We start from the raw sequence: 26,811 nt of genomic DNA, 5'->3' as shown, positions 1-26,811 counted from the left end.
GGCACATGTTTTTGCTCTAGCACATTTATACCCTGCTATGTGGTTTACTGATTCTATGCTTGATAAAGACCAACTGATGGTCGTCTTGGAAATGCAATAAAAAAAAAAATCTTCTTTCATATCAACTGGTCCCAGCAAGTGCCATAGATTTGTAATTTACTTCTATTTACAAATCTAAAGTCTTGCAGTACTTATCAGCTGCTGCATGCCCTGCAGGAAGTGGTGTATTCTTTCCAGTCTGACACAGTGCTCTCTACTGCCACCTCTGTCCATGTCAGGAACTGTCCAGAGCAGTAGCAAATCCCCATAGAAACCCGCTTCTTCTCTGGACAGTTCCTGACATGGACAGAGGTGGCAGCAGAGAGCACTGAGTCAGACTGCAAAGAATACACCATTTCCTGCATGACATACAGCAGCTAAAAAGTACTGGAAGACTTGAAATTTAATTAACCGAAGTAAATTACAAATCTCTGGCACTTTCTACCACCAGTTGATTTGAAAGAAAACATGAACAACCCCTTTAACTCACCTCAAAGACTTCATGATTTAATGTCTCCACAATAACAACTTCTCCAGACTGATCCAGCCTGATCACTGGTCTCTCTAACTTTACTCTGTCTTGAAGACGCGCCATTATTCTTTCACTTATCTGCCCAGATCCTCCTACAAATTTTCTTTCCTAAAAGCATGGAGAAGGATTGGGGATAAAACACACCAGATTATAATTACCAGTATATACATAGGGGCAGGGGCTGGCTGGCAAATTTTAGCCTGGGGGGCAAGCACACAGCACTGGCCCATGAGTAGCCGCCTCGTGGCCCATCCTTCAAGGACCACTCTAGGCCCTCACTTATTACGCTCCCCACATCAGTGCAGGGAAGGTAGATGCCACCCACTCCAATACTTTCTCCAGTAGCACTGTTCTCACACTTCGGATAACACATTCAGCCCTTCCAGTCATTTGTAAACAGGGAATTCCTACTGCTCGCTGTGACGGGGTCGGGGATCTCTTTACTGTATAAGTATATGGGACTGCTCAGCGCTGACACGGAACCATCCCATAGACTTATATTGACAAGGTGACTTCTGGCCCCTTCACACAGAGCAGTAGGAATTCCCTGTCACAAATGACCAGAAGGGAAGGAGACGTTACCCCAATGGTTGGAACATCGCCGCTGGCAGAAGTACAGGCCCGGGGTGCCATCTACCGTCCCTGCACTGATGTGGGGTGGGTAATAATAGGTAAGGGCTGGAGTGCTCCTTAAAGGGAACCAATTAGCACAATTGTGGTGATATGGTTTTCAGCTGCACAGTATAGATATACTATGCAGCTCCCCGAGGCTACCAGCCACTGAGTATAAGATGGTGGGAAAGCTGGGTGACCTCCATCTTACTGAGTATAAGATTGTTGGAAAGCTGGGTGACCATAATATACTGAGTATAAAATGGTGGGAAAGCTGGGTGACCATATTATACTGAGTGAAAGATATTGGGGAAGCTGGATGACCTCCATTTTACTGACTACAAGATGCTGGGAAAGCTGGGTGACCTCCAACATACTGACTACTATATAATATGCTCCAAAATACCCTACAAAATGTGTATATTGTTCTGTATGGGTGTATATTGTTCTGTATGAGTGCGTATTGTTCTGTATGGGTGTATATTGTTCTGTATGAGTGCGTATTGTTCTGTATGGGTGTATATTGCACTGTATGGTTCTGTATGGGTGTATATTGTTCTGTATGGTTCTGTATGGGTGTGTATTGTTCTGTATGGGTGTATATTGCACTGTATGGTTCTGTATGGGTGTATATTGTACTGTATGGTTCTGTATGGGTGTATATTGTACTGTATGGTTCTGTATGGGTGTATATTGTACTGTATGGTTCTGTATGGGTGTATATTGTTCTGTATGGTTCTGTATGGGTGTGTATTGTTCTGTATGGTTCTGTATGGGTGTGTATTGTTCTGTATGGGTGTATATTGTTCTGTATGGTTCTGTATTGTTCTGTATGGGTGTATATTGCACTGTATGGTTCTGTATGGGTGTATATTGTTCTGTATGGTTCTGTATGGGTGTGTATTGTTCTGTATGGGTGTATATTGTACTGTATGGTTCTGTATGGGTGTGTATTGTACTGTATGGTTCTGTATGGGTGTATATTGTACTGTATGGTTCTGTATGGGTGTGTATTGTACTGTATGGTTCTGTATGGGTGTGTATTGTACTGTATGGTTCTGTATGGGTGTATATTGTACTGTATGGTTCTGTATGGGTGTATATTGTTCCGTATGGTTCTGTATTGTTCTGTATGGGTGTATATTGCACTGTATGGTTCTGCATGGGTGTATATTGTTCTGTATGGTTCTGTATGGGTGTGTATTGTTCTGTATGGGTGTATATTGTACTGTATGGTTCTGTATGGGTGTATATTGTTCTGTATGGGTATATATTGTTCTGTATGGGTGCATATTGTTCTGTATGGGTGCATATTGTTCTGTATGAGTGCGTATTGTTCTGTATGGGTGTATATTGTTCTGTATGGGTGCATATTGTTCTGTATAAGTGCGTATTGTTCTGTATGGGTGTATACTGTACTGTATGGTTCTGTACAGGTGTACTGTATATTGTTCTGTATGGTTTTGTATAGGTGTATATTGTTCTGTATTGGTGTATATTGTTCTGTATGGGTGTATATTGTTCTGTATGGTTCTGTATGGGTGCGTATTGTTCTGTATGGGTGTATATTGTTCTGTATGGGTGTATATTGTACTGTATGGTTCTGTATGAGTGTAAATTGTTCTGTATGGGTGTATATTGTTCTGTATTGGTGTATATTGTTCTGTATGAGTGTATATTGTTCTGTATGGTTCTGTATGGGTGTATATTGTTCTGTATGGTTCTGTATGGGTGAGTATTGTTCTGTATGTGTGTATATTGTACTGTATGGGTGTATATTGCACTGTATGGTTCTGTATGGGTGTATATTGTTCTGTATTGGTGTATATTGTTCTGTATGGTTCTGTTTGAGTGTAAATTGTTCTGTATGGGTGTATATTGTTCTGTATGAGTGTATATTGTACTGTATGGTTCTGTATGGGTGTATATGGTACTGTATGGTTCTGTATTGGTGTATATTGTTCTGTATGGGTGTATATTGTTCTGTATGGTTCTGTACAGGTGTATATTGTTCTGTATGGGTGTATATTGTACTGTATGTTCTGTATGGGTGTATATGGTTCTGTATGAGTGTAAATTGTTCTGTATGGGTGTATATTGTTCTGTATGGGTGTATATTGTTCTGTATAGGTGTATATTGTTCTGTATGGTTCTGTATGAGTGCGTATTGTTCTGTATGAGTGCGTATTGTTCTGTATGGGTGTGTATTGTTCTGTATGGGTGCGTATTGTTCTGTATGGGTGCGTATTGTTCTGTATGGGTGCATATTGTTCTGTATGGGTGCGTACTGTTCTGTATGGGTGCGTATTGTTCTGTATGGGTGTATATTGTTCTGTATAGGTGTATATTGTTCTGCATAGGTGTATATTGTTCTGTATGGTTCTGTATGAGTGCGTATTGTTCTGTATGGGTGTATATTGTTCTGTATGAGTGCGTATTGTTCTGTATGGGTGTATATTGTTCTGTATGAGTGCGTATTGTTCTGTATGGGTGTATATTGTTCTGTATGGGTGCGTATTGTTCTGTATGGGTGCGTATTGTTCTGTATGGTTCTGTATGACCGTATATTGTTCTCTATGAGTGTGTATCATTCTGTGTGTGGGGGCACAGCAGTCTGAAATGTGTGTGTGTGTGTGGGGGGGGGCAAAGCAGCCTGAAAAGGGGGGGGGACCGCAGCCTGAAGGGGGGGACCGCAGCCTGAAGGGGGGGGAGGGGCACAGCAGCCTGAAAGGGGGGGGAGGGGCACAGCAGCCTGAAGGGGGGACACAGCAGCCTGAAAGGGGGGGGGGGGGGGAGAGGCAAAGCAGCCTAAAAAGGAGAACACAGCAGTCTGGGGGGAAGGCTCACACAGCAGCCTTAGGAGGTACATATCAACTACAGGTGCAGAGGGGCAATGCAGCCTGTGGAAGAGGGTGCAGTTATAGGGGGTAAAGGGCAGCAGGTACAGGGGTTGGGGGAACAGATGCTAGTGTGTGTTTGCCTCTGTCAGCCCAGCTCAGCAGACAGCCCTCTCCTCTCTGTCCCGACCTCCCTCCTATCTACAACCCGAAGTACCTGCATTTATAGCTGCTGAGCAGAGAGCAGGACAGGAGGGGGATGGTCAGGAAGCAGGAGCCTGGAGCTGGAGGTTAGCAGCAACCAGCCTCCTCCTCTCCACACTGTGTAATACAGGAAGTCCCGGGCCAGGAGGAACATGGGACGGTACACAGGGGGCGGGGCTTAACGGGGGGCGGGGAGCAGCTTCAGCTGCCACTAGCATCACAGACCGGCCCTGCAGGACAGGCAGAGAGGAGAGCGCTGGGGCGGTAAGCAGCCTCAGTGCGGCCCTGTAATGTACTGGGGAAGGCCGGCCCGGGGGGCAGATGCCACCCTACCCCCCGGCCCAGCCCGCCCCTGCATAGGGGGAGATTTATCAAACTGGTGTGAAGTAGAATTGCCTTGGTTGCCCCTAGCAACCAATCAGATTTCATCTTTCCTTTTTCAAAGAATCTGTGAGCAACCACAACGGCATCTGGGTCCAACAGGCTCAGGTCCAGATAAAAAAGCAAAAATAATGTACTAAAAATTTATTTAAAAACGACACAACGTGTTTCAGGATTGTACCGATCCCTTCCTCAAGGGAAAGACCCTTGAGAAAGGGATCAGTGCGATCCTGAAACGTGTCATGTCGTTTTTTAATAAATTTTTAGTACTTTATTTTTGCTTTTTTTATTTGGACCTGAGCCTTTTGAACCCAGATGTGGAGTGGAGGATTTTGTATTGTTGTTACCAATCCCCCGGGAATCAGACTCAGAATAAAGGCCCTATTCCACTGGACGATTATCGTTAAATCGTTTGAATCTAAGCGCTAATCGTTCGGTTGAAATGCAGTTAACGATTAACGACCGAACGAAAAATCGTTCATCGCTTTATAAGACCTGGACCTATTTTTATCGTTGCTCGTTCGCAAAACGTTCGCAAATCGTTCGCATTGAATAAGACGTTGTTCGGTCGTTCGCAGTAGATATGAACGCAATAGCGAAGAAATAGCAAAGAAAAAACGATCGCAAATACGATCATAAGTAACAATTATCGTTCCATGGAAATGACTGAACGTTTTCAGGTCTTTCACAATAGCGGTCGTTTGAGATCGTTAATCGTTAATATAGTGATGTATATAGTGATGAGCGAATAGTGAAATATTTGAATATTCGATCCCATTAAAGTCTATGGGAACAAGTATTCGATTATTGAAAAACATCTATTCGACCACTTGGAGGTAAAAACCGGAGGCTGGAGGATCTTAACGCTTATCAAATATTCTGCAAACTATTCGATAACATTCAATAGATCGAATACCTTACTATTCGATCGAATATCTATTCGATCGAACAGTATTGACTCATCACTACATATATATCTTTTACATCACTGAGACTCGGGGCATAAGCAAAGTCTGCAAAAATTTTCATTTTACAAAATTATTATTATTGTTATTGTTTTTGTGTTTTTTTTTACAAATCTTTTTAAGGGTGTGTTCACACCTACAGGATCTGCAGCAGATTTGATGCTGTGTTCAGTTATTTAAATGAAATCTGCTGCAGAAAATCAGCTGCAGATCCTGTAGGTGTGAACGCACCATCAAGGTATATGTAGTAGTAATCCATTACCTGTCCACCATTGTCAGTAGAGAAAATCCTTGTCGTTCCGCCACAGATCTTTACATACCACAGGAACCATAATGTAGAAACCTGTTGCGTCTCGGCAGTAACAACCAAATTCACAAATAACTCTGCAAACCGCCTTGCTGCACTGTTTAAATAAATATATAAAAATTGTATGTAAATCACTGTATATAAATGGAATCATAACACAATTTCTTTACTAAATAACACACATTACAAAGTTATACAACTTTGTAATGGGTGTTATTTAAGTGAATGGCCCCCTTCCCCGTGTTCCCCCCACCCCGGAAGTGTGGTGCATTATACTTACTCAATTGCTGTCGACTCCGGCCGTCATCTTGGGTCGACAACGATTGGCTGAACACAGTTATGCTCAGCCAATCGCGGCTGAGCAGCTGATGACATGGCAAAGGGGAGGCCGGCATGAGGGACTGCTGGAGCGGTCCGTCCGGCCTCCCAAAGATGACGTCATTGTCACAAGATGGTGGCCAGGGTCGGTGAGTATAATGCACCACACTTCCGGGGTGGGGGGAACACGGGGAAGGGGGCCATTCACTTAAATAACACAGATTACAAAGTTGTATAACTTTGTAATGTGTGGTATTTAGTGAATAAATGTTAAACACCGCACTACCCCTTTAAGTACAATATGATGTAACATGTAATGTCTAGTTAAATGTACTTAGAATATATAATATAGTAAATTAGCTACTGCTACACCCAAGACTTACCGTTAGCCACTTATAATACATCAATTACCAAGGAAGGGAAAGGTGGAGTAGGGAGAAGGCGCGCATGCTGCGGCTCAGCATCAATTATATGGCACTTCAGCTTCCAAGATAAAATGTAATTTTTTAACTTTGCAAAAGGCCATCAGCAAAGACAAAGGCCTTATTTGTTTTCTCTCCCTATCACCTATCTGCTCGTGTCTGCAGCTCTGTACTTGGTACAGACCTGATATATAATGAGAGGGTAAGCAAATTAGCTTTGAGATACAGAAATACAGGACTCTGTTCAAATACAGTTAAGGCCAATGGCCTAATGTCCTTGACCGGCAGCATTCATAAAAAACAATGAATATTACATAATGTTCTGATAGATGGAGTGATACAGAAGTGCAGCTGCTGTCATTCTTCTTTCAGTATCTCTGCCCTTTGTCCTGGTCAGTAAATACAGATGGAGTAGAGCAGGTGATCCATACAGCTACAGTGTGCACTATACTGACTGACACACAGCTCTCCTGTCCCCGTCCTATTATACATTATTATATTTACCTTGTCCAGCAAACTTTGTGTATGAATTCTTTCATTGACATTGTGTCCCAGTCTTTAGCATGAGGGGCTTTCCATGGAGAATCTGCAGGAATCTGACGAGAATGTCTCAATTAACCCAACATAGAAGGGTACAATGCTGAGAAAGTACAGACAATGTTAAAGGGGTTGTTCACCAAAAATATTTTCAGAGATTTGTAATTTACTTCTATTAAAAAATCTCCAGTCTTCCAGTACTTATCAGCTGCTGTATGTCCTGCAGGAAGTGGTGTATTCTTTCCAGTCTGACACAGCGCTCTCTGCTGCCACCTCTGTCCATGGCAGGAACTGTCCAGAGCAGCAGCAAATCCCTATAGAAAACCTCTCCTGCTCTGGACAGTTCCTGACATGGACAGAGGTGGCAGCAGAGAGCACTGTGTCAGACTGGAAAGAAAATAACACTTCCTACAGCAGCTGATAAGTACTGAAAGACTGGAGATTTGTTAATAGAAGTAAACTACAAATCTCTGACACTTTCTGGTACCAGTTCATTTAAAAGAAAAAAAAATGGGGGTGAACTACCCCTTTAAAAATGGACTGCCATTTTCTGCACTCTTTCAACCACCTTAGAATCATACACGTTCCGCTAGCACAGCTGCCACTTATTGTTACTCTAACAAATTCAATTTAAATGTTTGAAATGATTATGAAATCCATCTGCCAGACATCAGACGGCAGCTGTTATATATAACCTGACATGTTTTACAAGGTATACATATATACAATATCAGAATCCTGGAAGCCATCACTAGGGTTCCCACACGTGAGGCTTTCTCAGAATCAAGTTAATATTATGTCTTATTATATATATCTATATTAACTAATTGGCACGTACATAAGTGCATACACATCAGACAAATAAAAGAATTATTAACCATACTTATAAATATCAGATTTCTGAGCAATAAACATTATTGATTAGTAAAAGGGTACAGGTGGAAAAAAATCTTTCAAATCAACCGGTGTCAGAAAATTATATGGAATTGCCTTTTATTTAAAAAAAATTCAAGTCTACCAGTACTTATCAGCTGCTGTATGTCCTGCAGGAAGTGGTGTTTTCTCTCCAGTCTGACACAGTGCTCTCTGCTGCCACATCTGTCCATGTCAGGAACTGTCCAGAGCAGGAGAGGTTTTCTATGGGGATTTGCTACTGCTCTGGACAGTTTCTGACATGGACAGCAGAGAGCACTGTGTCAGACTGGAGAGAAAACACCACTTCCTGCAGGACATACAGCAGCTGATAAGTACTGGTAGACTTGAATTTTTTAAATAAAAGTGAATTACAAATCTATATAACTTTCTGACACCAATTGATCTGAAAGAACTTTTTTTTTTTTGCTGGAGTACCCTTTTAATCCCTACAGTCTGTGTGTTTTAAGTTTTTCTTTTTTGCTGTCTAATCTATGCAATCACAACTAATATGCCAATATAAGACAGAGGCCCCTCCATTAATAACCCTTTTTTTTATCCAGTATTTGCACTGTAGCCTTGTTCCAGGGTAATTGATGCACTAGCTGTTATATGGTAACAATTTCATTTGAAAAAATCAGAGTTAGGCCTTATGTCCATGTTCAGTATTTTTTTCATGTCCGTAGATTCCTGCCCTCTATGAGACAATCTGCAAAAAAATCTGGGTCCTCACTATTACATGTCCTTTTTTTTCAGGAGTGGTTTGCGCCCTTGTAATCTACTGATCGTGTGAATAGCCCAATAGACATCAATGTGCACTAACTTGAGTACAAAAATTCGGATCTGAAGATTACGGGATGTGTGAATAAGGCTTTAGGCTATGTTTGCAAATTTTAGTATTTTGATAATAACAGCCGTTAATAATAAGCAAAAACAGGAAAACGCCCATCCTTTTTATATTGTGTGAACATAGCCTTAAGGCTATGATCACACTACGCAAGCTCCGTAATAATCACGCCCGTTCTTATGTGATTACGTAGTGCTGTCTTCTAAGGAGTCCTGGCCGGATTGTATACACATAGGGGGATATTGTATCAAGGGGCGAATTTAATTTTTTTGGCTTAAAGTGCCCATTTGCGAATGAGTTTATTCGCAAATGGCCGTTTTGCAAATAAAATATTCGCAAATTGGTGTTTACGCCGGGTACACCGGGGGGGTTAGAGGGTGTGAAGGGGACGGAACGGAGGGTGCGGACTCAGATTCATTATTATTTTCTCTTAAAGATACGCAGAAAACCTACTCCAGCTCTGAGCACGGGATATATGTAGAGGCAGTCCACCTCTACATAAATCTCCGTAGTGCCGGAGCTGCGGGGACATTTTTAAGTCCGGCGCAGAAAAACGCCGGACTTCAATGTCCCCCATAGTATACACTCTGGCCAAGATCCCTGGCGGTGCTGCAAGAAACTGACATGTCAGTTTTCTGCAGCTGCTATTCAATGAATAGTGTCAGCAGAAAACCCTGTCAGTGCACACAATGGAGCGTGCGGCTCCGGCCACACGCTCCATTGTGTGCAGCAGGGAATTCAGCGGCCGTGAAGATCATCTGGCCACTACTGCGGTACATCCGGAGGGGATGATCTTCTCTGACACTGGTTGTTCCGTGGCCCCGCTGGGTCACGGAACGGCCGTTGTCTTACTGCGTAGTTACATGGCCTAACACTGCGAGTACTGCAGGGAGTATTAGCACCCTGTGCGGAGCTTTCTCAGCTTAATGGGGGTTAGAAAAGCCAGATTCCCAGCGATCTCATTCATAAAAGGTATAAACAACAAAGCTAGAAACCTCGGCCTAGAAATACTACCATACCTCACTACCCCACTCATCCATAGTTCTCATAAAGTTGTTGTAATCCAAGTAAACCAAAGGATTATATGCTGGTGGAAACGCTCCATGAAATCTGTGCGATCTTCCCTGAAAGCAAAGTGGAAATATAAAAAAAATATATATATATATATATATATTCACATTAATGGGGGAGATTCATCAAACATGGTGTAAAGTGAAACTGGCTCAGTTGCCCCTAGCAACCAATCAGATTCCACCTTTCATTTTCCAAAGAGTCTGTGAGGAATGAAAGGTGGAATCTGATTGGTTGCTAGGGGCAACTGAGACAGTTTCAATAAAAATAAAATTTGCGGAGCGCTTCTGGGATGCGGATGCTTGTCTTACCTGTGTACGCTGAATAAGATGGCCACTTAGAAATACTTTATAAGTCTCTATGCCAAGTTCTTTTGCCATGCGTAATAACCGATTCTGTGTTGGTCCCACGTAGGCCCCTCCGACATCCACATATTTTACTTCTTTGTTCTTTTAAGAAAAAAAATGTAGAAAAAAAAGCACAAAATTAAAATTTAGTTTGCTAAATCTGTTGGGAATAAAATAAAGGCTAACTATTTTATAGCAATGTCTATGCAGATGTTTTATCACGCATTGAAGAAGAGTAAGGGTATGTTCACACATAGCAGACATTTCTGCCTCTTAGCACTTAGAGGTCGTCCCCTCTTAGTTTCTTATACCAGATACCAGAGTCTCCCATCAGGATAGAGCAGCAGATCATGCATGTCACCACTCTATTCATTCTCTATGAGAACAGCTCTATTTTGAACTAGGTTCTTGTTCTCAAGATTGGTGATAGTCCCAGCAGCCAGACCTTCACCGATCAGTTTATTATTCTATGGATAGCGGATAAACAGATGGCACAGCCTTAAATTAGCTAAATGAGGATAATTTTTGGTGTATTCTTTCCAGTGTGACACGTTGCTCTCTGCTGCCACCTCTGTCCATGTCAGGAACTGTCCAGAGCAGGAGAGGTTTTCTATGGGGATTTGCTGCTGCTCTGGACAGTTCCTGACATGGACAGAGGTGGCAACAGAGAGCACTGTGCCAGACTGGAAAGAATACACCACTTCCTGCAGGACATGCAGCAGCTGATAAGTACTGGTTTACTGGAGAGTTTTTGAATAGAAGTAAACTACAAATCTGTGTCACTTTCTGGCACCAGTTGATTTAACAGAAATTTTTTGTCTTGCTGAAGTACCCCTTTAACACGTTATTGACTATTTTCATTTTTGCATTTACGATTTTTCCTCCTTGCCCTCTAACAGCTATAGCGCTTTTATTTCTCCATCTACAGGGCCATGTAAGGGTTTGGGTTTAGTTTTTTTCACAAACAAGTGTACTTTGTAATGGCCCCTTTCAATCTACCATAAAATGTATGATGCAACTACTTATCAGCTGCTGTATGTCCTGCAGGAAGTGGTGTATTCTTTCCAGTCTGACACACTGCTCTCAGCTGCCACCTCTGTCCATGTCAGACACTGCCCAGAGCTGCAGCAAATACCCATAGACAACCTCTCCTGCTCTCTAGACTGGAGAATGCACCACTTCCTGCATAACATACAGCAGCTGATAGGTACTGATTTTTAAATAGAAGTTAATTACAAATCTATATGTAGAATAGCAAATGCGGTGCCAATATTTCTTTAGGCCTCTAAGCTTATCTTGTATTCCAGGTGGATTTTTGAAGGTTTTCTTAGAGATGCTATACTGGAGTAAATCAATGAAAATCAATGAGTAACTCTGTGTTATGAGTCCAGTAATATAAGGGATCGATCCTGTAATCTTATCTATTTAATGAGGCGGTATGTTCAAGACTGGACTTGATATTTTTGCCACATGAAATGGGAATGATTGGGCAGGAGGGGGGATGAGTGGATAGGTAACTGACTCAGTGATAAGAGGGGGTTAATTACCTAATATAGTTCTATGGCATTACAAATCACTATATCAGCCCTTACAGGGTGTATTATGTATAGTTCTGAGAACCATAGTACAGTGGTACCTTGGTTTAAGAGCATTGCTTTGGTGTAAGAGCTCCCTGTACTGGGTGGGAGGGGAAGTGGGGGAGGGGTATGGTCCGCATAGCGGGGCTTCAGCACTGTACTCTGACCTAGGAAGTCTCCCTCACCTTCCAAATCATAGCAGATCCACTTCAGGCTGGGGCTTACATCAGGGGACAGGACTGTGGAGGTAATCTCTCCATAGCTTTTAACCCCTCTCTCCCCGGACAGAAAGTGCTGCTCCCTGCAGTCTCTGTCAGCCCTTGTGTTTCCCATCCTCTCCATTACTGCACAGTAACTTATAATATCACATATTCTGCTGTTTCTGGATCTTTGTTTCATCTGTTTTACATGTTATTCAGAATAATAAATCATTATTTTTGGGTGTGGAACCAATTGTCTGCATTTCTATGATTTCTTATGAGAAAATTTGCTTTGGTATAAGAGTGATTTGGATTACAAGCGCAGTCCCGGAAGGAATTATGCTCCTAATCCAAGGCACCACTGTATTATAATTTATAAGGCCAAAAAATACAAAAGTCCAACCAGTTCAGCCTATTACCCAGCAGTGTTCTAGTGTTCTATCTAGATCAGGGTTGGGGAACCTTCAACAAGCAGAGAAGGACGTGCAAAGGATCCCTAAGAGTAACATGTATCAGAGTAAGTCATATAAGTCATGTCACTATGTATTTCCATCTGTGTACTGTCCGTAATGGCAGAGCCGTAATTACGGACAGTATAGAACAGGGGTTTCAAACTCAAGCCCTTGACTTCTATGGACGAGTCAGATCTACAAATACGGACCGGAAGGCTATAATCCTGCAAAGTCTTTCTTTGGCCGTTTTACAGTCGCTTTTTTGGATGGTCGTCATTTTGGAGCCACAATACTGGCATATTATGCAAATCATGCAAATGACGACCATTCAAAAAAGCGGCTGTAAAACGTCCAAAAAAAGACATTGCAGGAATATAGCCTTATGGTCTGTATTTGTAGATCTGACTCGTCCATAGAAGTCAACAGGTCTATGAAAAATGCAGAAAGCATACAGAGTCCATCCGTATACTTTCTGTATTAAAATTGGTCGGCCACTTTATAGTATAACTGTTTTGTGTGTATTCACATTACTTACTGACAGCAGCTCCCTGTGTACTCACTGTATATACTGACAGCAGCTCCCTGTGTACTCACTGTATATGCTGACAGCAGCTCCCTGTGTACTCACTGTATATACTGACAGCAGCTCCCTGTGTACTCACTGTATATACTGACAGCAGCTCCCTGTGTACTCACTGTATATACTGACAGCAGCTCCTTGTGTACTCACTGTATATACTGACAGCAGCTCCCTGTGTACTCATTGTATATACTGACAGCAGCTCCCTGTGTACTCACTGTATATACTGACAGCAGCTCCCTGTGTACTCATTGTATATACTGACAGCAGCTCCCTGTGTACTCACTGTACATACTGACAGCAGCTCCCTGTGTACTCACTGTATATACTGACAGCAGCTCCCTGTGTACTCACTGTATATACTGACAACAGCTCCCTGTGTACCTCATAGAGCTAAAATCAGACTCCCCTCCTACAGGCTGGGCTGCCCTGCTCTGTGGTGAGTCTGTCCATAAGATGGCTGACATGGAGGAGCATGTGACCACGCCCCTAAGTGTCCTCCATAGGCATAAGCAGGCGCACTGATGAACACTGAGTGATGGGGCATGTGACTGCTCCTCCATGTTGGCCATCTTATGGACAGACTCACCACAGAGCAGGACAGCAAAGCCTGGAGGAGGGGAGTCTGATATTAGCTCTATGAGGTACACAGGGAGCTGCTGTCAGTATGTACAGTGAGTACACAGGGAGCTGCTGTCAGTATGTACAGTGAGGACACAGGGAGCTGCTGTCAGTATATACAGTGAGTACACAGGGAGCTGCTGTCAGCATATACAGTGAGTACACAGGGAGCTGCTGTCAGTATATACAGTGAGTACACAGGAAGCTGCAGTCAGTATATACAGTGAGTACACAGGGAGCTGCTGTCAGTATATACAGTGAGTACACAGGGAGCTGCTGTCAGTATGTACAGTGAGTACACAGGGAGCTGCTGTCAGTATGTACAGTGAGTACACAGGGAGCTGCTGTCAGTATATACAGTGAGTACACAGGGAGCTGCTGTCAGTATATACAGTGAGTACACAGGGAGCTGCTGTCAGTATGTACAGTGAGGACACAGGGAGCTGCTGTCAGTATATACAGTGAGTACACAGGGAGCTGCTGTCAGCATATACAGTGAGTACACAGGGAGCTGCTGTCAGTATATACAGTGAGTACACAGGAAGCTGCAGTCAGTATATACAGTGAGTACACAGGAAGCTGCTGTCAGTATATACAGTGAGTACACAGGGAGCTGCTGTCAGTATATACAGTGAGTACACAGGGAGCTGCTGTCAGTATATACAGTGAGTACACTGGAAGCTGCTGTCAGTATATACAGTGAGTACACAGGGAGCTGCTGTCAGTATATACAGTGAGTATACAGGGAGCTGCTGTCAGTATATACAGTGAGTACACAGGGAGCTTCTGTCAGTATATACAGTGAGTACACAGGGAGCTGCTGTCAGTATATACAGTGAGTACACAGGGAGCTGCTGTCAGTATATACAGTGAGTACACAGGGAGCTGCTGTCAGTATATACAGTGAGTACACAGGGAGCTGCTGTCAGTATATACAGTGAGTACACAGGGAGCTTCTGTCAGTATATACAGTGAGTACACAGGGAGCTGCTGTCAGTATATACAGTAAGTACACAGGGAGCTGCTGTCAGTATATACAGTGAGTACACAGGGAGCTGCTGTCAGTATATACAGTGAGTACACAGGGAGCTGCTGTCAGTATATACAGTGAGTACACAGGGAGCTGCTGTCAGTATATACAGTAAGTACACAGGGAGCTGCTGTCAGTATATACAGTGAGTACACAGGGAGCCGCTGTCAGTTTATACAGTGAGAACCACTGAACTATTGTAGTATTAAGTGGCCAACCCCTTTATGGATTTTTTCCCTGGATTGTGATATTATTGCAAGTATTTCATTTTTTTAAGGCGCACTTACCTTTTTTCATAATTTGCAAATGCAGATGGAATAAAGTTTTTTTGCAGATCACAAAAGAAAAAATGCAGACTACGGATCCATTGCAACTAGAGATGAGCGAACCTGGAGCATGCTGGAGTCCATCCGAACCCGAACTTTCGCATTTGATTAGCGGTGGCTGCTGAACTTGGATAAAGCCCTAAGGCTATGTGGAAATCATGGATATAGTCATTGGCTGTATCCATGTTTTCCAGACAACCTTAGAGCTTTATCCAAGTTCAGCAGCCCCAGCTAATCAAATACCGAACGTTCGGGTTCAGATTGACTAGAACCCGAACCCGGTTCACTCATCTCTAATTGCAACACAACTGCTTGGATAGTATTGGCAAATATTTTAGTGATAAAGGGATATTAGGGATATTAATAGCTGTAACAAGTTTATCTCACTCTTATAGTATGTGTGCGTCCGCCAACTCTGTTCTGCGCCTCCAACACAATGACATTCAGCCCGGCTTCTGTTAGCAGTTTAGCGGCTGAAAGGCCTAAAAACAAAATAAAACATAGTTTAACAATTCACAAATGTATAGTAGATATATATATTTATATATAATATATACACACACACAGGTTGGTCCAAAAGTAAGTGAAACTGGCGCCGTTGCCCCTAGCAACCAATCAGATTCCACCTTTCTTTTTCTCTGAGCAATCCTCTCCCCAGTACTGGGCTATGGCTGTGTTCACATGACTTTTTTTTTTACGCCTGTTTCTTTTTCTCAAAATGACCGTCATTTGCCTTTTTGGGCGTCCATCATTACAATAACCGCTGTTGGTACAATACTCTAGTTCCCGGGCCTTTTGGGTGGGATTCTTTTTTTAAAGGTCTATTAAATTTTGTAATAAAGATGGTGAAAGGACGGTAAAAAAAAAAAAAAAATGGGTGTGAACTAAAAATAACGTCCACAAATGATTGTCATAATTAATTTGAGGTCCGCACAAGCAACATCCGTTATTTGACAAACTATTTGCGTTGAGCGGTCGTCATTCCATTGACTTCAATTACAATTCAGTAATAACGGACGTTATTTAAAAAAAGAGAGAGAGAGAGTGAATTTCTTTTTTTTTTTTTTTTACCGATAACCACTTATTGAGCACAGGGTGTCGAGGAAGAAAGTGTGTCTCTTACCTTCCTCCTTGGCGCCATTCCCATCGTCTTGGCAGTGTAATCCTTGGTCTGGAGCACCATTACGAGAACTGCCCTGTCCTCATCACGTTTTTGGGGGTGGAGCAGTGCTCCTAACGGTGCTCCGGACCGAGGATTATACTGCTGACAGACAAATCTAATCTGCTGAAAGTTCCCCTTTAATTTAGCATAATGCATCAGTATAAACCTAGTCTTCTGTGACACAACTGGCATGCCCTGGCGGCACCATTACTGAGCTGGGTAGCAGGCCAATCTACAGGGTCAGCGCTTGTTTGCTAAGGGTCCATTTACACAGAAAGATTATCTGACAGATTATCTGCCAAAGATTTGAAGCCAAAGCCAGAAACAGACTATAAACAGAGATTAGGTAATAATGGAAAGCCTGAGATTTCTCCTCTTTTGAAATCCATTTCTGGCTTTGGCTTCAAATCTTTGGCAGATAATCTGTCAGATAATCTTTCTGTGTGAATGGACCCTTAGAGACTTGGGTTATCTAATACAGCCTGAAAGATGTTTTTGAGGCACAATAGACTGATGAGCTACCAAAGGATAGGTCATCAGTCACTGATAAGCTGTTCCGCCTGCACTACATAGTGAATGGGCTGGAATAATGACTGTGTGTTGTCTGGGCCTGGTTACTGCAGCACAGCTGCTATTCACTTAAATGGGAACTGAGCTGCAGTTACAGGTTGCCGCCACTACACAGTGAATGGAGCCAGCTGCTTCATATCCATTGACTGAGTAGTGCAAGCACTGAACAGATGTACGGCAGGGTTTCAGGTGTCGGTATGCAATCGATCAGTGACGTAAGATCTATCCTGTGCATAGCTGATTAGTCTATTTTGCCCGGAAAGTTACAGATCATTGTGCTAACAGTGTTCTTCAGCCTAAAAGTAGTAAAGAAGAAATAATCTAAATAGCACATAAGCTTCACCTATAGGTGACTATTTTATACCTCTCTAGGAGGAGCTTTAGGTTTATTTGACTATTTTTTCGCATTTCCTGTTGTGGTTCATCTTGGACGTTCTTTATACAGTCGTTGGAATCCATCATCTCCAAACATGGAAGAACGGCTCCTGACATTTACACTATATCATCATGCCGCAGTAAAATTGTGCCAAGAACTTGGTTTATGTTTAACTTGTAAAAGCTTGTTACAGCTCTGGAATTCAGCGACTCTGGGAAATGTTTCTCCTCCGCCCCTGAAGTTCTGTATAACTGATGTATTACTGCTTAGGCTTAAAACTATAAACTGGATGAAGATTGTGATTAGAAAACGTGCTTTTTGGTCTGGCCTGTATCTATGAAATAAATAAAATGGAGGTAATGTATTGCTTAAAGGAGAAGTCCAGCCAAAACAATAAATCGGGGCCGTACGAACCCGAACCGAACTCGGTTCGGACCATCCCTACCGGCAGGGGAATCAATACTTATCCCTCCCCGCTCCCCCTCAGCGCCATGTTACAAGCTCTACAACTGCTACGGGTCTTCATTATCTTCCAGCTTCCTGTTATGCCCCGACTCAGCAGGAAGGGCTCGCTCAACCAGTCAGTGACTGAAGCGGTGTCCCACCCTTGCTGAGTGACTGAGGGGGCATTCCTGAGCCCAGGGTTGGGTTGGGTTGGGGTTTCTCTGACTTGTCCTCTCCCTGGAGTAGTTTAACACTGCATAGTGTGTATGCTGCTTTCAAGAAACTTGTGTCTGAGTCTCCCTTGAGCGTCTGCTCTACACAGGAATCTGACTAAGACCAAGACTGACTAAAACTGACTAGTTCTGGAATCGGGACCTGGCAAAGCCAGGGCCCAACTGGACCAAGGCAGGGCCCAACTTGTCTTACATCCTCTTTGTACTAGGTGTATGCTTCCTCCTCCCATGTGACAACTTCCTACAGGAGGTGTTATGTCCTCTGTGAGTGGTGGAGAAAAAAGCACAGAAAGAAAGGAGCTTAGAGATAGGTAGAGAAGAGAAGGTCCTTATTGGTGTACAGATCACAACAAACAATAATAACCCTTTGGTTACCTGCAGCTGTGCAAACCATAAGTACAGTTATATACAACAGCGACATCTTGTGGCAAAACTTAGGTACTACTTCACTGCCACAGTTACTTGGAGTGCAGACTTTTGAGAAGGGTGTAACTTACTAGTAACACCCGTGGTGGGACACCACAACAGTTTCTACAAAAAAAATTAGGTTTGGAGCAAACTAATTTGAAACAAACCTTCATTTTACCAATATTCTTACAACTAATGTATACACTATTTAAGACTTGCAAATCACTGTTAGGTCACTGCTAGGCTAATTACTTTTGACTAGTTTCAAAGGCAAAGTTAAATGGAGTCTATAGGTATGTTAAGGTATCCAAACCTGCTTATCAATCCTTACTGGGAACTCTATACAACAGCACATGGTGCCTTTAATATGGCAGCCTGGTGAGCCATCAACATGTAAAATGGTGAACTGAAGGTTAAAGTACCCTCCCGGGGCAACAATATGGCCACTCACTTATTCCTCTTAGCATGCTCCTAATATATATTAAAGGGATTTTCGAATTTAAAGAGTACAATGTGTAGCAGTATTATATTCAGATGGTGCAGTGTGTGGCAGTGTTATATTCAGAGGGTGCAGTGTGTGGCAGTGTTATATTCAGAGGGTGCAGTGTGTGGCAGTGTTATATTCAGTGGGTACAGTGTGTATCAGTATTATATTCAGAGGGTGCAGTGTGTGGCAGGGTTATATTCAGAGAGCACAGTGTGTGGCGGGGTTATATTCACAGGGTACAATGTGTATCAGTATTATAGTCAGAGGGTTCAGTGTGTGGCAGTATAATATTATAGTGTACAGTATGTGACACTATTATATTCAGAGGGTACAATGTGTAGCAGTATTATATTCAGAGGGTGCAGTGTGTGGCACTGTTACATTCAGAGGGTACAGTGTGTGGCAGTGTTATATTCAGAGGGCACAGTATGTGGCGGGGTTATATTCAGAGGGTACAATGTGTATCAGTATTATATTCAGTGGGTACAGTGTGTATCAGTATTATATTCAGAGGGTACAATGTGTATCAGTATTATATTCAGAGGGTGCAGTGTGTGGCAGTATTATATTATAGTGTACAGTGTGTGACAGTATTATATTCAGAGGGTACAATGTGTTGCAGTATTATATTCAGAGGGTGCAGTGTGTAGCAGTATTATATTCAGAGGGTGCAGTGTGTAGCAGTGTTATATTCAGAGGGTGCAGTGTGTGGCAGTGTTATATTCAGAGGGTGCAGTGTGTGGCAGTATTATATTCAGAGGGTGCAGTGTGTGGCAGCGTTATATTCAGAAGATACAGTGTGTGGCAGTGTTATATTCAGAGGGTGCAGTGTGTGGCAGTGTTATATTCAGAAGATAGTGTGTGGCAGGGTTATATTCAGTGGGTACAGTGTGTATCAGTGTTATATTCAGAAGATAGTGTGTGGCAGGGTTATATTCAGTGGGTACAGTGTGTATCAGTATTATATTCAGAGGGTGCAGTGTATGGCAGTGTTACATTCAGAGGGTACAGTGTGTGGCAGTGTTATATTCAGTGGGTACAGTGTGTATCAGTACTATATTCAGAGGGTACAGTGTGTATCAGTATTATATTCAGAGGGTACAGTGTATATTAGTATCATATTCAGAGGGTGCAGTGTGTGTTGGTATTTAGTATTGTATTTAGTGTTGCAGAGTGTGGAGCTGTCATTCTTAGGAACAACAGTCAGCGGTATAGAAGGTGCATTGTCCTTCGATTTGAAATATCCATATACAGTTCAGCGGTCATGAGAGTGATCTGTTGAGTGATTAAATATTGGTTTTATTAGATGACTGATTGCTCAGTGATCTATTAATATTCCAGCATAATATAAGACCCCGTCATTGCTTTGATTGCTGTCTTATCAGTTTTATGGTTTATTGACCTTTGTAACAGCTCGTGAGATATCATTGTAATTTACTATTGGCAATAGGGTTGCCAACCTCATCAGTTTTCTCTAGACAACTGAGCTAAAAATAATAGCCAGCCCTAAATTTTAACAGAAAAAAAGCCTTGCTCCTTCAAATAGTCAACACCCTAAATTTAAAGGGGTGCATAAACATCAGGTAAATAAACATGCTGAAGAAACTTACAGCATACCTTATCAGTCTGCCTCAGTGTGTTTGAGTGTCTTGGGTCCTGTACTCGTACTTTCTGGTTCAGCAGCTGCATAGTACTACATTTCCCAGAATGCATTGTTTTCTCTCAGCTCTCCATCACAGTCCTCCCACTCTGCCTTCTCCCCTCCCATAGTACTCCTGCCAGTTTTCCACCTAAAGCTGTTGCAGAACATCCTTTGTCTTTTTTTTTTTTACTGCAGACTGTTGCAAAAATTGTTGCAGTTGCAGCACCTGCTGCATTCACTCCTTGTCTGCTGTCTCTGTAGCATCGCTCTTCACACTACAGTATACTGTAAACACAACTCACTCTTCCTAAATGTCCTAAATATATATGCATCTATGTATACAGGGATAGATAGATGGGCTGGTGCCCTCCATGGGCGGTCTTGGGTTATATATAATGGGAAAGCTGCCATTCACCCACTTTGTGATGTGTTGCTTCCTGTACACTGCAGAGTCCTACTCCTCTGAAGCTGAAGATACGTACATAGCATATATAACAGGGGTGGGGAACCTTTTCCATGTCGAGGGCCGGTCGGGCCTTAATAAAATCATTTGAGGGCCGCACTCAATGTTATACCGTGCGCGGCAGTTAGTAGCGGGGGTTTGCAGCACCCGAACAAGGCAAAGTATTGTTCCCCTAATGCCCCTGCTATTGTAGTTAACCCTCTGTGATGCCCCTTGTACCTGATTTGAATCCTTAGTGATGCCCCTGGTAGCCTAGTTAACCCCCCAGTCATGTCCCTGGTGGCCTAGTTAACCCCTCAGTCATGTCCCTGGTAGCCTAGTTAACCCCTCAGTCATGTCCCTGGTAGCCTAGTTAACTCCTCAGTCATGTCCCTGGTGGCCTAGTTAACCCCTCAGTCACGTCCCTGGTAGCCTAGTTAACCCCTCAGTCACGTCCCTGGTAGCCTAGTTAACTCCTCAGTCATGTCCCTGGTGGCCTAGTTAACTCCTCAGTCATGTCCCTGGTAGCCTAGTTAACTCCTCAGTCATGTCCCTGGTGGCCTAGTTAACCCCTCAGTCATGTCCCTGGTGGCCTAGTTAACCCCCCCAGTCATGTCCCTGGTAGCCTAGTTAACCCCCCAGTCATGTCCCTGGTGGCCTAGTTAACCCCCCAGTCATGTCCCTGGTAGCCTAGTTAACCCCCCAGTCATGTCCCTGGTGGCCTAGTTAACCCCCCCAGTCATGTCCCTGGTGGCCTAGTTAACTCCTCAGTCATGTCCCTGGTGGCCTAGTTAACTCCTCAGTCATGTCCCTGGTGGCCTAGTTAACCCCTCAGTCATGTCCCTGGTAGCCTAGTTAACCCCCCAGTCATGTCCCTGGTGGCCTAGTTAACCCCCCCAGTCATGTCCCTGGTAGCCTAGTTAACCCCCCAGTCATGTCCCTGGTGGCCTAGTTAACCCCCCAGTCATGTCCCTTGTGGCCTAGTTAACCCCCCAGTCATGTCCCTGGTGGCCTAGTTAACCCCTCAGTCTTGTCCCTGGTAGCCTAGTTAACCCCCCAGTCATGTCCCTGGTGGCCTAGTTAACCCCCCCCAGTCATGTCCCTGGTAGCCTAGTTAACTCCTCAGTCATGTCCCTGGTGGCCTAGTTAACTCCTCAGTCATGTCCCTGGTAGCCTAGTTAACCCCTCAGTCACGTCCCTGGTAGCCTAGTTAACTCCTCAGTCATGTCCCTGGTGGCCTAGTTAACTCCTCAGTCATGTCCCTGGTAGCCTAGTTAACTCCTCAGTCATGTCCCTGGTGGCCTAGTTAACCCCTCAGTCATGTCCCTGGTGGCCTAGTTAACCCCCCCAGTCATGTCCCTGGTAGCCTAGTTAACCCCCCAGTCATGTCCCTGGTGGCCTAGTTAACCCCCCAGTCATGTCCCTGGTAGCCTAGTTAACCCCCCAGTCATGTCCCTGGTGGCCTAGTTAACCCCCCAGTCATGTCCCTGGTGGCCTAGTTAACCCCCCAGTCATGTCCCTGGTGGCCTAGTTAACCCCCCCAGTCATGTCCCTGGTGGCCTAGTTAACTCCTCAGTCATGTCCCTGGTGGCCTAGTTAACTCCTCAGTCATGTCCCTGGTGGCCTAGTTAACCCCTCAGTCATGTCCCTGGTAGCCTAGTTAACCCCCCAGTCATGTCCCTGGTGGCCTAGTTACCCCCCCCAGTCATGTCCCTGGTAGCCTAGTTAACCCCCCAGTCATGTCCCTGGTGGCCTAGTTAACCCCCCAGTCATGTCCCTGGTGGCCAAGTTAACCCCCCAGTCATGTCCCTTGTGGCCTAGTTAACCCCCCAGTCATGTCCCTGGTAGCCTAGTTAACCCCCAGTGTCTGCCCCAAATGAAAAAATTAAACATCCCACTCACCTTTCCTCCGCTCCCACGCTGTCCAGGTCCTCTTCTCCCTCCTCTCTTCTGTGCCGGTCTTCTCCTGCAGGCGGCGCGCGATGAAATGACGTCATCGCGCGCGGCCCGCAGAAGTCAGAAGACGTGCGCCGCTCTGCGCCGCGCTGGTGAGGCAGGAGCCGGCATACAACACAACTTCCTGTGTCTGTGCCAGCTCCTGCCTCACCAGCGCGGCGCACGTCACAGGAGGGCAGGAGACAGAAGATGTGCACCGCTCTGAGGGGAAGGAGCCGGCACTCACAGCATCCTCCTGGCAGCTGTCACAGACACAGGAGGATGCCGTGTGTGTCGGCTCCTTCCTCCTCCAGAGCGGCGCATGTCACAGGGGAGCCGCGGGCCACATCCGGAGGTGTCAGGGGCCGGATGCGGCCCGCGGGCCGGAGGTTCCCCACCCCTGATATATAACATCAATTTTTTAAATGTTTACAAAATTATATGACAAATAAAGAAATATAAACACCAGCCATAGAAACACTTAATAGTTATCCTAGGTAATACCTTAGTTAAGGATTTAGATCCTCTTAAGGACATATTGTCCATTATTTCTATGTTTTAAAGGGGTACTCCAAGCAGGGGCCTGGGAATAGGTTGTTTGAAAATAATAAAATGTACTTACCTCCCTGGCTCCTGCTGTGCCATGAGTATTTTATTGATCCATCACACTGCCAGGCCCTGGTGTCGTGACGTTGCAGGCCCGCCCAGCCAATGAAGCTCCAGAACCATGATCATGACGGATCAGTAAGATACAAGCATGCTGTGGGAGCCAGGGAGGTAAGTGCACTTTATTATTTTCAACCTGACCTTTCCCCGGGCATATATTAGAAAAGTCTAGAACCCGGAGTAACCTTTTAAAGAAGTTATCTGTCAAAAAATCTGTGGGACTTTGCCCATTTGTCATTAATTATATCTGTTATGATGGCCTAACAATTACAACTTGTCTGTTTTTTATATACCGTTATGTAAACGGACAAATTATCAAGTATCTTTAGGCATATCTGATATGAGAGGGTTAAAAACAAATACGTTCATAGATTTCAAGTTAGAGTTTATATCATATGTACTAGATAGCTTTACTATATTATCATAGAGATGCTAGCCAGGATAAGAAAAAGATAGCTGCTTTCTTCCAGAAACAGCACCACACTTGTCCTCAGTTTGTGTATGGTACTGCAGCTCAGTTCCATGGATGTGAATGAAACTCAGTTATAACATTGTTTGAGGAAGGAAGGGATTATGGGGGAAAAATTTCAAGGGCTTTGCACCTATTTTTTGGTGAATAATTGGATAATTTGTATAATCTAGGATTAGCGCCCAATTAATCATTTGCGACTTTTTAAAAAGTTGCACAAACAGGTGCAGGCCTCCGTCTGGTCAGTACCAGGTGAAAATGCTTGCACAATTTTTGCAATTTTGCGACTTTTTACTTAGATACATTCACTATGGCAGTGCTACATTTTATTAAATCAGTCACAAGATATTGGAACAAAATACACACCAATCCCCATTATAATACCTGCACACATTAGACTCCTTAGTAAATGTCCCCCTATGTTTTTCTAATCCTGGATAATCCCCTTCCCGAGGCATCAGAATTCCCAAATTGTCACATATACTGACATACAAGTCAACACCAATAATCCTTACAATAATCCCATCACCTGTAATAGTCACATTAACCCTTCTGCTGCCACAGCAGCCATCGCCAAGAATAGAGACCATGAGACATATAATCTTGTGCTTTGACCATGTAGATCATTTGGATTTACTGTACGTTTTACTCTCTTTTGCCTCTAATGGTGAAAAGTTAGTAAAATAGTTAAATATCATATCCAGCTTTGTATTATCCATAAGTGTGAGTGTGCCCTACACAGTCAGATATATATGAACAATATCATATTCACCGCAGCCATCCCCAACAAGCACACCCACCATCCTCCAAATTTCATTCTTTCACTAAAATTTTACATATTAGTAAAAGATTGTTTTTTCAGATTTAGCACATATATATAAATATATATATATATATATATATATATATTCAACAAGTATTTATCAACTCTATATGATTAACTGTAAATGTATACTGCAACAGACCTGAGATGCCTCCACCAATGACTATGACGTCGTATGTGTCCCTCATTGTTTTTCTCTTCTCCTGGCGTAGAATGCACTGGTGACTTCTCCAGACTGGGAGCCGTATCCCTGTTATTGTTCTTCTCCAGGCTGTTTCTTACAGCTTCGGAGCACTAGGAGCTTAGTGCTCTGGGATTGGTTGCCAGCAGAGTGGGTGTTAGTAGGAAGCTCGGTCCTGGCAGCTTTCCTATATAAACAATGTATAGAGGGCTATCTGCTCTGATGCAATATGTGAGGTGTCATGTCAATGCTTATTCTGCTTAAAGTCAGAATATTATGTAAGACTATGCTCAATGAGCCCTATTGTGATGTGATAGTTAATAACTAACATTTACAGCAGCTTCCCACATTGCTTGTGTTACTTGCTCTTGAACTCATTGTGTAGGCTAAAGGTTTATTCTGCTTTATATAACCCTATCTGAAATAAAAGTGGTTATCCAGCACAAAGAAACATAATAAAACATCATGGCTGAGGCTGTGGTTATGCGGTGGAGCAGCATGGGGTGCTGCTGTTGGCCAAGGTAGCTCTGGTGGTGTTGTGGCTGTTAGGTGGGCCTGGAGTGGTGTGGGTACCCACCCCCGGTCTGACAGGCACTGCTACCGCAGGTTTGGGTGTAACTTGATGTGTAGGTGCAGAATGATTGACAGAGTCAAATAACTTAACCAAAATAACGTCCGTTTACTGAGGTACTTTTAAGTTCAATACAAAATAAGGCTTTTCGTAAACTGCAGGTGCAGGCAAGAGGTAGAAGAAGCTGTAACAATGGAAGTGAGAGTAAAGGAGCATCTTGAGGCCCCTGTCCAATGTAGCTGTGTACTCTGCCGGGATAATGTAGTTGAGAGAAGAAGAAAGAAAACTCGTACTCACGTATCTGACCGCCTAATGGCCTACAGTGTCAGGATATCCGTCCTATAAGGGTAGTACGAGGCCCAAAGTCCCTGCACTGGATGAAGCAAACTTCGTGAAACCTTTCAGAGCCGTGTGTTACAGCAGGATACGTAGGCTTGTGTCACAGCCGCGGCGGCGTCCCGCGTTCCGGGCCGCCGCCGCGACCGCTTCCTGCCCCATGCAGCAGCCGGTGTCCATAGTCGGGGACCCGGCGCTGCTATCACCTCGGCCCCGGGGGGCGCCTCACCTCTCCACGCTCCTGTCTCCCGCTGTGCCGGCCGGCGCGCGCGTCCCCGCCTCCTAGGGCGCGCGCGCGCCGGCTGTCTCAGATTTAAAGGGGCAGTGCGCTCCTAATTGGTAGTTGCACCTAATCACTCCCCTATAAATCCCAGCATGCCCTGTCCCCTGGGTTGGAGCCTCTACATGCTTCCCATAGCGTTTGGCCCAGCTCCCTGTTGTTCCTGTGTCCTGTCCGTTACCTGGTCCCAAGTCCCTGTTCCTGAGTCCTGTCCGTTACTTGGTCCCTAGTCCCTGTTCCTGGTTCCTGTTCCCCTGTCACTCCACCTGTTCCCGTGTCCAGCCTGTCACGTGCTCTCTCATCTGCAGACTATTGCCTGTGCCATCTCCTGCCACGCCTCGCCTGCCGACACCAGCAACCAAGCCAGGGGTAGCGACCTGGGGGTCGCCTGCCGCAGCAAGTCCATCCCGCCTTGCGGCGGGCTCTGGTGAAAACCAGCGGCCCCTTAGACTCCGCTCCCTGGTGAGGTTTGTGCCATCGCTGGTGCCGGTCCAGTGGATCCACTACTCCGGGCGCTACAGCTTGTAGGTTTGTCCTGCTGGGGTCAGTACCATACTCAGGATACTGCCCTGTATCTTGTGGAATGTATCCCTGGTGTGGACAAGGGGATCCTTAGAGGGCGTCCTTTCCTCCTGAGGGGTCTAGCACTGCATGCTAGCTGGCGTTACT

At 44.2% G+C, this 26,811-nt stretch overlaps 1 protein-coding gene across 1 annotated transcript in view; it reads right to left on the bottom strand.

Moving 5' to 3' along the window:
• LOC138767472 (amine oxidase [flavin-containing] B-like) overlaps positions 1–25,195 on the bottom strand; it is a 49,290-nt gene extending 24,095 nt beyond the window's left edge. Inside the window, exons 1-7 of the mRNA XM_069944978.1 lie at positions 24,917–25,195; positions 15,505–15,599; positions 10,296–10,433; positions 9,933–10,037; positions 7,122–7,213; positions 5,833–5,974; positions 530–679 (exon numbers count right to left, since the gene is read on the bottom strand). Of these exons, the coding sequence (XP_069801079.1) occupies positions 530–679; positions 5,833–5,974; positions 7,122–7,213; positions 9,933–10,037; positions 10,296–10,433; positions 15,505–15,599; positions 24,917–24,962 (768 nt within the window). The 5' untranslated portion in view covers positions 24,963–25,195. The remainder of the gene's footprint in view (positions 1–529; positions 680–5,832; positions 5,975–7,121; positions 7,214–9,932; positions 10,038–10,295; positions 10,434–15,504; positions 15,600–24,916) is intronic.
• Positions 25,196–26,811: the final 1,616 nt, after the last annotated feature.

This window comes from Dendropsophus ebraccatus, chromosome 11 (genome assembly GCF_027789765.1).
Source record: "Dendropsophus ebraccatus isolate aDenEbr1 chromosome 11, aDenEbr1.pat, whole genome shotgun sequence".
In the NCBI taxonomy this organism is placed as follows: Eukaryota; Metazoa; Chordata; class Amphibia; order Anura; family Hylidae; genus Dendropsophus; species Dendropsophus ebraccatus.
The sequence above is the reverse complement of the archived record's forward strand: the minus strand, read 5'-3'. Positions and strand labels throughout refer to the sequence as shown.